General features: G+C 41.0%; 1 protein-coding gene across 4 annotated transcripts in view; it reads left to right on the forward strand.

Moving 5' to 3' along the window:
- Positions 1 to 13,179, forward strand: part of KIF6 (kinesin family member 6) — a 269,446-nt gene that overhangs the window by 224,675 nt on the left and 31,592 nt on the right. For all 4 annotated transcript variants that reach the window (XM_039528268.1, XM_039528269.1, XM_039528270.1 and 1 more), the window contains one exon: positions 2,427 to 2,477. In XM_039528268.1, the coding sequence (XP_039384202.1) occupies positions 2,427 to 2,477 (51 nt within the window). The remainder of the gene's footprint in view (positions 1 to 2,426; positions 2,478 to 13,179) is intronic.

Raw genomic sequence — 13,179 nt, forward strand, 5'->3', positions numbered from 1 at the left:
GTTTTGCGGGGATAAATGTGTCTACACTATGGGCTTTTGCTGGTGCAAATCTACCTGTCACAAATCATACCCACATCACACCCCTCACTGAAATAGCTATCCAGGCAGAAGTTTGTAATTTTGACCTTGTCTAAGTCATGTTAATACCAGTAAAAGCCCTACCTATACTTGTATAAGTATTTCAGTGGGAAAAAAAGCTATTACCAACAGTTATACCAGTAAAACTATTAAATGTAGACCAAACCCAACTAACATAAACAGTCCTTTCTGTTCAGCGCTGGGACAAGTCAGCAATTTGTATTTTTCAACAAAAATTTCAAAATTTAATGCTTAGTTCAAAAGTGTTATTAGCATCTTTAAATCTTATTCAAAGTATCCATTACGTATTATACAATCAAATCAACTACAAACTTTTATCATTCTGATCAGTTGATGATGGGAGTGGAGTACTTCTAGCTACCATTCTTCCTTTCTAAATAAATGTTAAAATATCTTTTTTTAACTACTCCCTTCCCTGGAATCACCACACGTTGGCTCCTTGTGGATTGATAACCTTTCTGGTTATAGATTGGTTAGAAAACACTGAAAAAAGTAAAGCTTTACACTGTACAACGTAGTAGGAGTCTGACTTCATGTTCTGTCTTCTTCACACAAGGGATGGGAAGATGTATTTGAAATCCCAAGAAACGTATAGGGTATGTCTACACTGCAACCACACCCATGATTGCAGCTTGTGAAGACATACACACTAGCGTTAATTTAGTTAGCTTGGGTCTCAGAGCAGTGAAGCTGTGGCAGCATGGACTCCAGCATGGCCACCTGAGTATTTACCCAGGGTTCTGGGAGGTTAGTGCAGTCCACTCTGAAACCCATGCTGCCGTGGCTTCACTGTTTTGGTATCCGCACTAGCTAGATTAAAGTTAGCTTGGCTATGTCTACACGAACTGCAATCGCACCCTGTGACATACCCACAGAATATATGTTATAGTTTGGCTATTATAATCTAAAATATTGCATATGGTGCATACTGTAATAAGACTATTAAATGCTTAAGAATTATTATGGTAACTCTCTGAGACATTTAACTTCTTATGGTTGACTGATTCCCAGGCAATGGAGCTACCTGGTGTTAAAGATCTTTGATGTTTTAGGTTTTCCTCCTTTCCTAAAACACTCCTCTTATACACATGACATCTTTAATGGCTTAATTTGCAGTGATTAGCATAGAATATATGTGCACATTTACAAAGAATTGCTTTTAAATTTTAAAGATAAATTTTATCTTGACATAGATGCACTCATACTAGACATTATGGTCAGCGTGAAAAAGCTAAATCCATCCTCAAGTTTACATTTTACTTTTCCCGGTATCCTGAGGTACAGCTCAGTAAAGTACATGTTCAAATCTCTGCCTAGAAATTGTTTTAATTTGAAATCTTGGGAAAACAGAAAATCCCTCCTATTCTCAAAACACACATACTGGCTGAAGTTGCATTTTTTTAATTGGTTAAACTTTTATCAATGAATAATGGTTATTCATCCAGCAATCTAATTATGGTTTGAAATAATTGTTGCACTAAACCAGTGTCACAGGATAAAAGGGCACTTGATAACAAAATTGTGAAGGGGAATTGTATAGGGCATGGGAACATAGTTAGGGGTAATGAGATAATGAAATTAAGAAAGGGAAAACTCTAACTGTGAATATGTGACATCTTGATAGTACAGTGTATCAAGGGGTGGAAGTTATGGAAACTTTATCACATGGGGGGGAGGAATAGCCTGCTAAACCCAGGGTTGTGAGTTCAGTCCTTGAGGGGGCAAAAATCAGTACTTGGTCCTGCTAGTGAAGGCAGGGGGATGGACTCAATGACCATTCAGGGTCCCTTCCAGTTCTAGGAGATAGGTATATCACCAATTATTAATTAAAATTATTTATTATTAATTATTAATGGGACATTTAAACTTGGTCCAAACAAAACATGAGAAAACCAATGAGGAACCAGTTCTGCACTGAGAGAGAGGACTGACCTAAGCGCTCTTTTCCATCTCTAGCATCTCTAAGAATGTTTGGGTGAATACTTGGAATTCTCTATCTGCCTTCTTAGGTCTTCTCTTGTATTTAGTAGCAGGAGACCATTATCCTGTGACAGTGCTTGACTTCATTGACAGAAGATAGCTTAAGTTCCTGTGTTTCTCATTGATCAAAGTTACGTTTTAGGATATATGGGATCGAAATATACCGGCTCCAGTTTAGCTACAGTAGATAAGTCGGGGAAGGGTAGGCGGGGCACTTCCTATCCTGTGGAGCAATGTAATTTGGCTGGCCTCGTGGGAAATTTCAAATGGTGAGAGGCAAGTATGACTTCATTAATCTCTGAGATTTTGAAAGCTCTTTAACCATTTGCACTTTGTTTCTTTTACAGACCATCTGAAAGGAGAGATAATTCAGCGGCACATGCAAAGGGCAGCTCTAGGTAAGAGCAGCATATTCTTGTATGAATAATAAATAATGCATTTGGAAGAGAGGGGTCTTCCCAGTGTTTACATGGAGTGTGAACATAATACATGCAACTGAGGCCAAACAAAACATTATGGGTTTTTTTTAGTTTTTGGATTATGAATTTTCTGCAATAATTGATGCTTTTTTTCATATTGTGTAGAGCTGGGCAAAAATTTTCAGATGAATATTTTCCAAAAAAGCAGGTTTAGTAAACCCAAAACTAAAAATAAAAATAAAAAATGGCAGGGGGGCTTGATTCACAAAATAAGAGGAGGAAGTAGTAGTGGTGGTGGTGCCCTGTCATAACTTTTGGCCAAATAGTTAGGGCACTCACTTGGGCTGTGGAGCAGGAACTTGAGTATCCGATATTCTAAGTGAATGCCCTAACCAAGTAGCTATAGAGTCATTCTCGCTTTGTCTCTTGCTCAATGACTTTTATAATATTTTATACAAAAAGTGGAACAGTTTCAACAGAAGAGACGGAGAGAGACCCACCTAAGAATAGCCTATTGTTGGGGCACTCACCTGGAAGGAGAGTGATGTGGGTTCAACCTGGGTCTTCCACACCCCGGATGAGTGCCCTAACCACTGAGCTAAAAGTTGTAAGAGGGACACCAGTGGCACTACCACTTCCTCCTGTTTTGTGAATCTAGCCATTTTAAAACATCTGGAAACAAAATGTTTTGGGGCAAACTACATGTTTCATTCAGTCTGAAACTGACTTTCATTCTTTCAGAATTTTCATATTCGGTTTGACCCAAAACAATTTATTTTTATTTTTCGGAACTGCCAGCAAACTGAAAAATCCATTATTCTCCTGGCTCATATACTGTGTAAAGGCCACACATTCGATTTTCATGGCATCCATGAACATTGCCAAAGCTTTTACCAACACGGCAACTGACTTTATATGGGGTGAGGGAAATGATGCAAGAACCTTGTAAATCATTTCTCCTAAAATATTAACCAGTAGTTTTACTGGTGCTAAAGCAGGAGCAAACAGATCCAAACCTTCTCAGACCTTAGACCTTGTGCCTTCTGGGCCCCTCTTAGATCTGAATTTCAATTGGTTCTGGACTTCAGTTTGTTTTGAGACTGGGCATCAGTTTAGCCACACTTCCAGAGTCAGCCTGTGATACCTTCACAGCCTCTTCATTCAGAGAGAGGTCCAGAACTGAAACTCTGTCCTTCCTTGCAATGGGGAGCAGAGCCAGTGCCAGACTGTGCTGCATCTTGTTAAATGCCCCTTTCCCACATACTTAAGGCAGTGGCTGTGCAGGTCAATAACTAATATCTCGCTCATGTAAGATAGACAGCACTTGAATCTGGTTTTCTTCCCAGATTCAAATGGCCCCTATCAAAAGCCAACCAGCTGATGGACTGATATTTATGCTAATACAGTGATACAGTTTCACTTAATGCTACCCTGCTGTTCATATTTTAAAATAAAGCTAGACAAATATTAATAAACTATTTGCAAAATAATACACCAGTGCATCTGCCAAAGTGACAAGGGGAGTGATAGTGAGCTCTGCCCTCTTTGCCTGCTGAAGTTAAAAGGAGCTGAGGAGAGTGGGACTGTAACTCCTTATATAACTTCATACTAAATGTCCATTTTCATAAGGGAGCATGTGCATGGAACCAACAGTCACAGCTTTCCAGGGGGTTGTGACTGAGGTACCGTAAGGTACTCTCTATTGGCAATATTCCACCTCATATCCTTTCCTATTTTTTTCCCCTTTTTATAAAAATAAATTAAATGCAAAAATATTTTTTCCAGAAAATCTATGCTGTAGAACAAATCATTAAAAGCTAAAAAATGCCAGACTAAGGCCCACTCTCCCTCAACTTGCCCTGGTCAATGCCTGGAATGCAAGCTAAGGATGGTATCATCAGTCTAAATTCTGATTTGTTTCTTTAATGCAATCCAAATAGACTTTTACGTATTTTAATTGTGCTCAGATCTATACAATATAAAAATTAAAGACATGCCCTGCTCTAAAGAATTTACATTCTGAAGATCAGACACAGAGAAGAGGAGAAAACTCTAGAAAATTCAAAGGCGGCGATAATATGAATCTATTATGCTGGTTGGTTTGTCAAGTAAATACTTGGTACTCTTCTGCCATGTGAAACTACTCAAGTGTGTAAGACACAATGAACCAGATCCTCAGCTGGTAAAAATCAAAGTAGATTCACTGGGTCAAATCTTCAGGTGATGTACATTGACATAGCTCCATTGATTTCGGTAGAACTACCTGAGCATCTGACTCAATATGTTGCATTTAAAGTTGTTCCAAGGTAACCCATGACACTGCTGTCTATGAGAATTCCTTATGCAGTGTTTCAAAGAAATAAAAAACGTATACACTCCAACTGTGTGTTCCAGTGTGCATTGTAACATCTGGCCTTGTCTCAAACATTTAATGGCTCCTTATTGTACATAGAAAATAATGGGGAAAATGCTCTTTTAAATAACTATTTAACTGATTTTCATAAAAAAGGTAAGTATGGACTTTTTTTAAAGGCCCCAGGGAAAAAGCACAGCACCGACTCTGCCAGCTACACATAGCATTGTGACTATTCCATCAATTTTCCTCAATGTAATGTGCAGCCAGTGTGTTTTGGCTTTTGTTTTGAACATTGCTGCATGCTTATCATCACTAAATCTGGACCACACAAAATATTTTCCAGACATTTTTTCCTTCATTCATTGAGCCTTTTAAATATTCTATGTATTTTGACCTAATGTTTATTCTGTTAATTGGGGCACCTCATTTGCCTGCTTATCTTATTCCACATATATTCTTCCAGAGAATAGCAGGTCTCAGCTCTCCTAGAATCTTTCTTGATGACCATAAATCCACCAAGAGCTTTTTGAAGGAAAACTGCTTGGTAGGAAGCCTCATTAAGAGTTGGTAGAAATCCCTATATAAAATAATACATACCACTTGAATTCGAATCCAAGTGTTAACATCTTCCAGCTGCCTCTTCTATTTTATTTTATTTTTTACTTAAAGCACTTTTATGATCAGAACTCTTTAAGGAGCTCTCTTGGGTGGATTTTAAACACTGATGATCTGTTTTCCCTAATAGGCTCACTTTAGATGTGGATTTCTCATTGAAGGAAACCTCCCTGCTCAGCCAATTGTTCTTAGCTGTCTCATCTTTTACATCACTATTGTCTGCATATTGACAAAGCACTCAAGGAGTCAGATGGGGAGTTTCAGTGGAGGCAAAGAACATCAGATTGTTCTGATCTTCTGGTTCTGTAAAGAAGAAACTGCATAAAATTGCAAAAGGGCCTAATTCTGCCATCCTTACTAATACTCAGTAGGACTTTACCATGCAAATAATTCCATTCTTTTCAATAGGAACACTCAAAGTAGGGTATAACTAAACATGACAAAGGGTGGCAGAATCAAGTACAAAATGACCAGATTAACATATTTTTTTCTCTTCTTCCATTCTTCTTGCTTTCCTTTTTCCCTTTCCACCTCTCTCATCTGCATAAAAAACTATCTTTGCAAGCAGCATAAGCTATGTCGGCGAGAAAAACTCTCCCACTGACACAGTGCTGTGCACACCAACACTTATGTCGCTGTAACTCATGTCACTCAGTAGGGTGGAATATTCACACCCTGAGCGACATAAATTTTGCCCACATAAGCTGGAATGTAAACTTAGCCTCAGACGACTCCTTTCCCGCCCCCCCATTCTCTTTTTTCCCTGTCTTTCTTTTCACCACCCTTTTGCTCTTGTATTTTCTATCTCTCAAGCTTTCTACTGTCTTTCTCTGCTCTACTTTTTCACTCTCTGTTTCATGTTAAATCTCTATTTTTAGATTTCTCTCTTATACGTGGGTGCCTTTGTATGGGCGTACACAGGATTACAGTCCTAAGGTAGCACAACCTAGTATGGGACAGTAGTATGCTTCTATTACTACAGAAAAAGGAAAAGCATTCCCCTGAGTTTGCTGTGCTGTAGAAGGCATAGGTACATCTGATGTGATTCAGTGGGCAGTAGTATCACAAGATGCTATCAGATGAAATTCCAGTAAAATATAGAGTCTAATTCTCCACTATGTTACTCCGGTTTTATATAGCTGTAACTCCCTTGAAGTCAATAAAATCGTTGGAGTTGCATTAACATAAAGCTGGAGTAACACAGAGATTCAAGCCCATAGTGACTAATAAAAGCTATAGTGAAACTAGATAATCTTTTAGTCTGTTTATCCAAGATGTTGCAGGTGAAACAATTATAAATAGCGAGCAACGTCAATTAATGCACAGGAGCTATGAAAGAAGTGCTGTCGTCTAGCCTGACCTTTTCTGCGCGTAAATTTCCTTATTTTTTTTTAAGGCTTGGTACAAATTACATTAGTAAAAACTCCGGTTTCCCAGTGCTTTCTATCACAGTTCAGGGTAGCTGCACCTGTATTCCCCCCTGTGGTTCAGCAAGAGCACCCACTCTCAGCTTCCAGCTCCCCAGCCATTGCCTCTTTGGGAGGAGATACTAATCTCTTTCCTGTCTGACTGGGGTATTTCGAGGCTGAACAGTTCCTCGACTATACTGTGATCTCCACAGCAAAAGACAGACTGCCTATGCAGGCCTTCTTCACTTCTTTCCTCAGAGATAGGACACAGCATAATTGCCACAGTTAATTTACCATACAGCAAGTACAAGCAAGTACATTTATTCTTAAGGCGGGAGCACTGGAACCTTGGTAGATGTGGGAGGGCCATGAGGTCCTGCTCCTCTCTGTGGCCTCACTCCCTGGTCCTCCTCTTCCCCCCTGAAACTCCACCCCTCGGCCAGGTCGGAAGCCAGAGCCGGGCCATGGTAAGAGCCACCCAGGGATCCCAGGCCACTCTGGGGAGCCCCTGACCCTCCACCTGTCCTGGGCAGGGAGCCTGAGGGCAGCACCAGCCTATGTCCCTGCCCCTGGAGTGTGATTTCCAGGGCAGGTGGAGAGTCCGGGGCTGCCCATAGTGGCCCGGACTCCCTAGGTGGCCCTTACTATGGCCCGGCTCTGGCTTTTAGCCTGGCCAGAGGTGGGGCCTCAGGGGGAAGAGAAGGAGCAGGGGCAGGGCCACAGAGGGGCCAGGCCTTGTGGCAAGGTGCATCTAAGAACAACCTTGCCCCCCCTCCACCAGGAAGAGGCTGGCACCACTGGCAGGGGTTGTGTTTTGCAGCGGATACCCTGCTGCAAAGCACAGCCCCCCAAACTGTGCCCATTTTAAATAGTGGGCAGTCATGGCCTTCTCACTTTTAAAAGTGGAGGGGCTATGATCCTCCACTCAGCTCCCTCCCCCCCGCCCCCCAGTTCTGGCACCTCGTCTTAATGTGAAAGCATTGCAGAGAAAACATATTAAAAACTATAAAACAACCAACACACATACTAATAAGCTTACCAGAGATCACCCCCAACTCCACCAAGGGGGATTTAACCCTTCAAACCCCTCAGCTCAGAACCACCATCCCAGTGAGTTTATCCAGTTTGGGCTTTGAAGAGGCCATGAATAGGTAATCAGCCATACAGTGAGTTTCTCTTCAAGGTGTAGCTTCAGGTGAATATCTCTCAAAGTGAGTAATTTTCATTCTCTTCTTCCTAATATTTCCTATGAACTCCCACTCAGCTAAAAGCTCAATTTTTGTCTGGCCCATTGTTTCAAAAAAGTTCTTTGAAGCACATAATACTTTGCAGTGTTTACAGTAGTCCTGTCTCTCCCTTAAAAGACATTACATACCATTCCACAATAATACATAAATATTTGCATTTTTAATACAATGCCCTCCTAAGATACTTTGACTTAATTCACTAAGGTTTGTCCGGGATATTGTCATATATATCACACCTTCCACCAGTCCCATCCAGCTTTCCCTATAGAGTGTCTCACACATACAGATGCTTTTTTAAATGTTCTCGCTAGATTGCAGTCAAAGGCATATTTTGAGTTTAGGGTTTCAAAGGTTTTGGAATGCCATGGCCCACTGATAGTGCTTAGATGTCCTCTTAACAAAGAAACACACCTAGAGCAGCTAACTCACTTGCTCAGCTAACCTGGAACCTATTTATTTCTCTCCCTGCAATACTGGCATGTACAATAAAAGAGTTGACAAGTTCTGTGCATCCTCATTAGATTCAACCAGCTCCATTTGCTCTCTTTTTTCACTCACCTTCTCTCTTCTCCCATTCTTCATCCCAATTTTCTACCTTCCTTTTTTATATATGTTTTTAAATCCCTCCTACCACTGAGCTACCTGTTAAGAGCTCGTTGAACACATTAGGAAATAGCAACACTAGTCAATGAATGAGAAATGCTGCTGCTTCCAGAGATACTCATTTAGGGTCCACTTCCACCACCTTTATGGCCATTATGTAGTATATATCTCTGTGAGTGATACCATTGTTTTTAATAGGGCTGTTTGCGGAGCAAGGTACAATTTAATTTGAGTAAGGGTGGCAGATTTGGCTATCAGGGAGGAATCTATCTTCAATTTCAGAGTCAAAGAGTGTCTTGTTTTGTGAGCGTTTTTATTACAAAACTCTGTTTTGCCAGGATTTATAACTTAGCTGTTGAAACTAGGTTTGTTGAGAAACGTGGTGTTCATGCTCTAGTCTTGAAGGGGGCACTCTCCAATCCCATTGAGCAGCTGAGCAAAACTTTTTTTTTTTAAGAACCCCACTCCCCACCCTATGTGAAATGACTGGGGGAGTCAGAGATGGTTAACTAATTTCCCATTGTCTGTTGATTTCCTTGGGTCCCCACAAGCACAACCAGATGTCAATTGCCATCTCCTATGTCTGATTCTGAGCTCTCAACTCTGGCATAGGTTGTTAGCAGGAATCTTTAGTGCGGTTTACATTTGATTAAAATGGGACATGATCATGCAGGTTGGCGTATGTGGCCTTTGCCATAACTCTCTGTAGCTTTGCTTACATCATTTTTCCTGGACTTTTGAAAACTGAACACCCCTTTAAGAAAATGAAACCAATTGCACCGCTGCTTTTGTCCTTCCATGTAATGCTTAAGGCCTCTATATATTTTAGAGCTTCATATTATGAAGCTGCTTGTCCTTTCTTAAATGTTTTGATAGACCGTGAAATAATATAGAGTGCAGACATTTAAAGTACTATCATTGGCATCTGAGTTTAGCACTAGAGCTGGGTGAAATTTTTCACATAAAGCTTTTTTTTGGGGGTGTGAAAAATACAGATTTTGCAACCCAGAAATATTTTGCAAATTTGTGTTGATTTCACCAAATTGTTTTGTTCAAAAATGACTTTAAAAATTCCAGATGTTTCATTATGACATTTTTTAAACAAAATATTTTTACCTCTTTTTAGGTTCAACATAAAGGAAATTTTGAAACAAAAAAAATAATTTGATTTATGGAACAACCAAAAACATTTGAAAAGGTCAAAATATAAACAAAACATTTCATTTGACCCCCACCTTTATTTTCCAACTTTTTGATTTGCCAATTTCTTTTAAAAATTTGGTTTTGTTTTTTTGGGTTGTATGTTTGTGATTGCTTGGTTGCTGTGGTCATATTATTTAGATTTTGTTGGCTTGCTTGCTTGTTTTGTTTTAGGAATTACCCGTGAACCATATGAGTTATACTCAGCTGTAATTAGCATCCATTGAAATGAATAGGACAGTTCACACCTCAGAGCTATTGTTTCAAGATCTCTGCAAACTCAGGCCGAGGTTGCTGCATCGTTATACTTAGGTCATGTTTTGAAGTTTTCGCTGCAGCTATAGCAACTAGAGATATACTTGGTTTTTAAATACTCTGGAGAACAGTTGAAAGGTCTGTCCGTGACTCTCTCAACTAGTTCTTCCCATACTCCTGTGGGGAAAGGACACTCCACACTTTGGGAAACACTGGTTTACCTCATGCTTATTCCCCCAGTCTAACCTGAGCTTGGTTTCTTCCATCGCCTTATTTTTCATAACTGAGAAACCATTTTAAATTGCTCATGTGAAGAAACAAGTTCTCTTTCTGTACTAATGCCATGACAGAAAGACACACAAGTGTTTTCAATCACAAAATGGCAGAAGCTGAGAAAAGTGGTAGTCTGAGTTTTCCCACACAGATCCAATGCAGTCCATAGAGGATAACAGCTTTAATTGAAATTAAAATGATCTGATTTAACATAATCACTTCTGGCTCTGAAAGTCAATGTCTTATGAATAAACTATTTAAAGGCTCCTACAGGAACAATCCAACTATTGTCTACTAAACAGTCCAAAAGTTGTAAGTATTATTTTCTCCTCAGTGGCAGAAGATAACCCAAAAAAAAGTCTGCTGTGTGCAGCTAGGTGTCAGAAGAAGGCCTTGTAATTTGGTACCTCCTATATATTTGTATATGTGTGTGCATATATTTGAGTTTTTCAGTCTTTAAAGTTCACTAATTTTTTAAGCAAAACAGAAGCAGTCTGCTCAGTCAGTGTGTAATGCTACCGAGTGACCTAGGGATGATGGCATGAATGGAAATGGTACAGAAGAGCAATTTCTCTTAATATTGCACAATTTTGATTATGCTACAATATTACAGTATGTTCTGTTCCTCTGGATATTTTGTTTGAAAGCTGAAGCAACAACAATCTATTTTTGTAAGAGTTCACAGTTACTACTAGCAGCATGCAGTGTACTGACCATCTTCTTCACTTCTCTTAGAGTGACCTCTAGTGGCGTTAAAGCCGCTTCTCTTATGGCTAGATATCATTTCTCCAGGGTTTCATTAGATCCATGGAAAACAATTGGTAATGCTTAGCCTTGAGGGCTGTTTTTGGAATTCTAAGATTGAAAGGAGGTGGATCAGGTTATGTTTGTTTAAAAGCATCCATTTTCCACTAATCCTAGCACAAGGATATCAATAGTAAAGCTGGGCGAAGACCTCAAAAAACATTCCATGAATATTCGCTTGGATAAAAAAATGGAATTTATGTTGGCTGTGTTCACGGTCCTTTGGCATTCACTTTCCTTGGCTGTTGTAGCAAATTAGCTTACTGGCAGGAATGTTTGCAGAAACAGCAACTTTTGAACAGATATTAGAAATATTCATGGAAGGTGAATTTTTCTCACACACACACACATTTCCTCTGCAAATACTGTGTGTTTGTGTTTTATACTTCTCTCATCATTGTAGTACCTAACATACACTGAAGTCAGTGGAGTTACTCCAGGTTTGCACTACTGTAAGAGAGACCAGAATTTGGCCCCTGAATATTAGACAATTGTAAAGTTGCACATTGTAACAGACCCACCCTGTTGGATCCACAAACTACTTAGTGTTTCAATTTAGAATGGCTTATGGTTAAAACTCTGAGCTGTTGCCTGTTAAACATCTTGATATCACAACTGCCTATTTTTGTGCAGCTCAACTGTGCTGGCATCCAGCAGCATTTCACTGTCTTTGCAGTGACCTGCAGTGTCCATGAGCTTCCTTGAAATAGACATTTCTTTTGAAATAGTACAGAAATAGGACGTTCAGTGCGGATTGCCTCATTATTCAGCGACTCCCTGGGATGACTGTTAAGTAGCATTGGTAGATTCTGGAGTTAGAGACGCTGATTCTTAAGTCTAGTCAAGCTGTGCAGGGTTTGAGCTGCAGAGTGGAAATAAACGTGGCTTGTTGGCATCTTAGCAGCTCACTGATTCTGGGGCTGGGTAGGTCTGCATTGGCCCCAGTTTAAATCAGAGTAGCCTCTGCCCGTAGCCCTGAGGAGCTGTAAAAGTAGCCAGGAATAGCTGAAGTACAGGGGTGCTCCAACTGTATCCCATTCTCCCTAGACTTCACCCTCTCCACTAGAGGCCATAAGTGGTGGGTGTGCACAGCTACTCTGCTGGCTCTATACCACTGAAGGATTTCCCCTATGATAGTGTGATGGGCGTATGAACCCCAGGCTGAGAAACAGGGGGTTAAGGAGCAGCTCTGGTCATAGGAGGCTCCACTCAACCTTGTCTGCTGGGTGTGCTGTCAGTGGAGATGGAGTTTAAAGGACACAGCACAGCTCAGTCAGGGTGTTCAGTGTGAAGGAATAGACCTGCATTGGTAGCTCCTGCAGGAATCCAGCAGGAGCCCCACACAGCAGCCAACCTCAACTCAGAGCTGCAACCCCCTGCAGAAGAGACAGTGGAGTAGCTGCTTGTGATTGGGAAAAGGAATCTCCTGACTGCCTTCTGGGGGGATTCTTTCTGGGTCACAAGCCAGACCTTCACTATGCCTCTGAAGAGGCTGGGAAGTAGTAGGAAGTAACCCAGGGAGTAGGCTGGATGATACCCTAGCCCAGGTTTCACATCTGAACTGCCTGCCCCAGGACCCTGAGTTGGATCCTGGAACAGCAGGAGGGCCTAGGTTCTGTAGCAGGGTGGACCCCTGCTCCTGCCCTGAGGGGTTTAAAGCGGCCTGGCAGGGCTTGGGAGCTGCTGCTCTAAAGGCTGGGCTGATTGGGGAAGTGGCTGCAGCTGGGGCCATGCCCCAATCAGGCAACAGGGCCTTATAAGAAGGCCAGGGAAGCCAGAAGGACAGTCTCTCTCTGCCTTCAGAGAGGGAAGGGCCTAGCTGCAGGGAGCTTGAGACTGGATACCTGAGTGGACAGGCTGAGGAGCTGGGGAGCTCCAGTCTGGAAAGCCCCAGGCTACAGCCTAGCATTGGGCTAACA

This window comes from Mauremys reevesii, linkage group 3 (assembly GCF_016161935.1).
Source record: "Mauremys reevesii isolate NIE-2019 linkage group 3, ASM1616193v1, whole genome shotgun sequence".
Lineage (NCBI taxonomy): Eukaryota > Metazoa > Chordata > Testudines > Geoemydidae > Mauremys > Mauremys reevesii.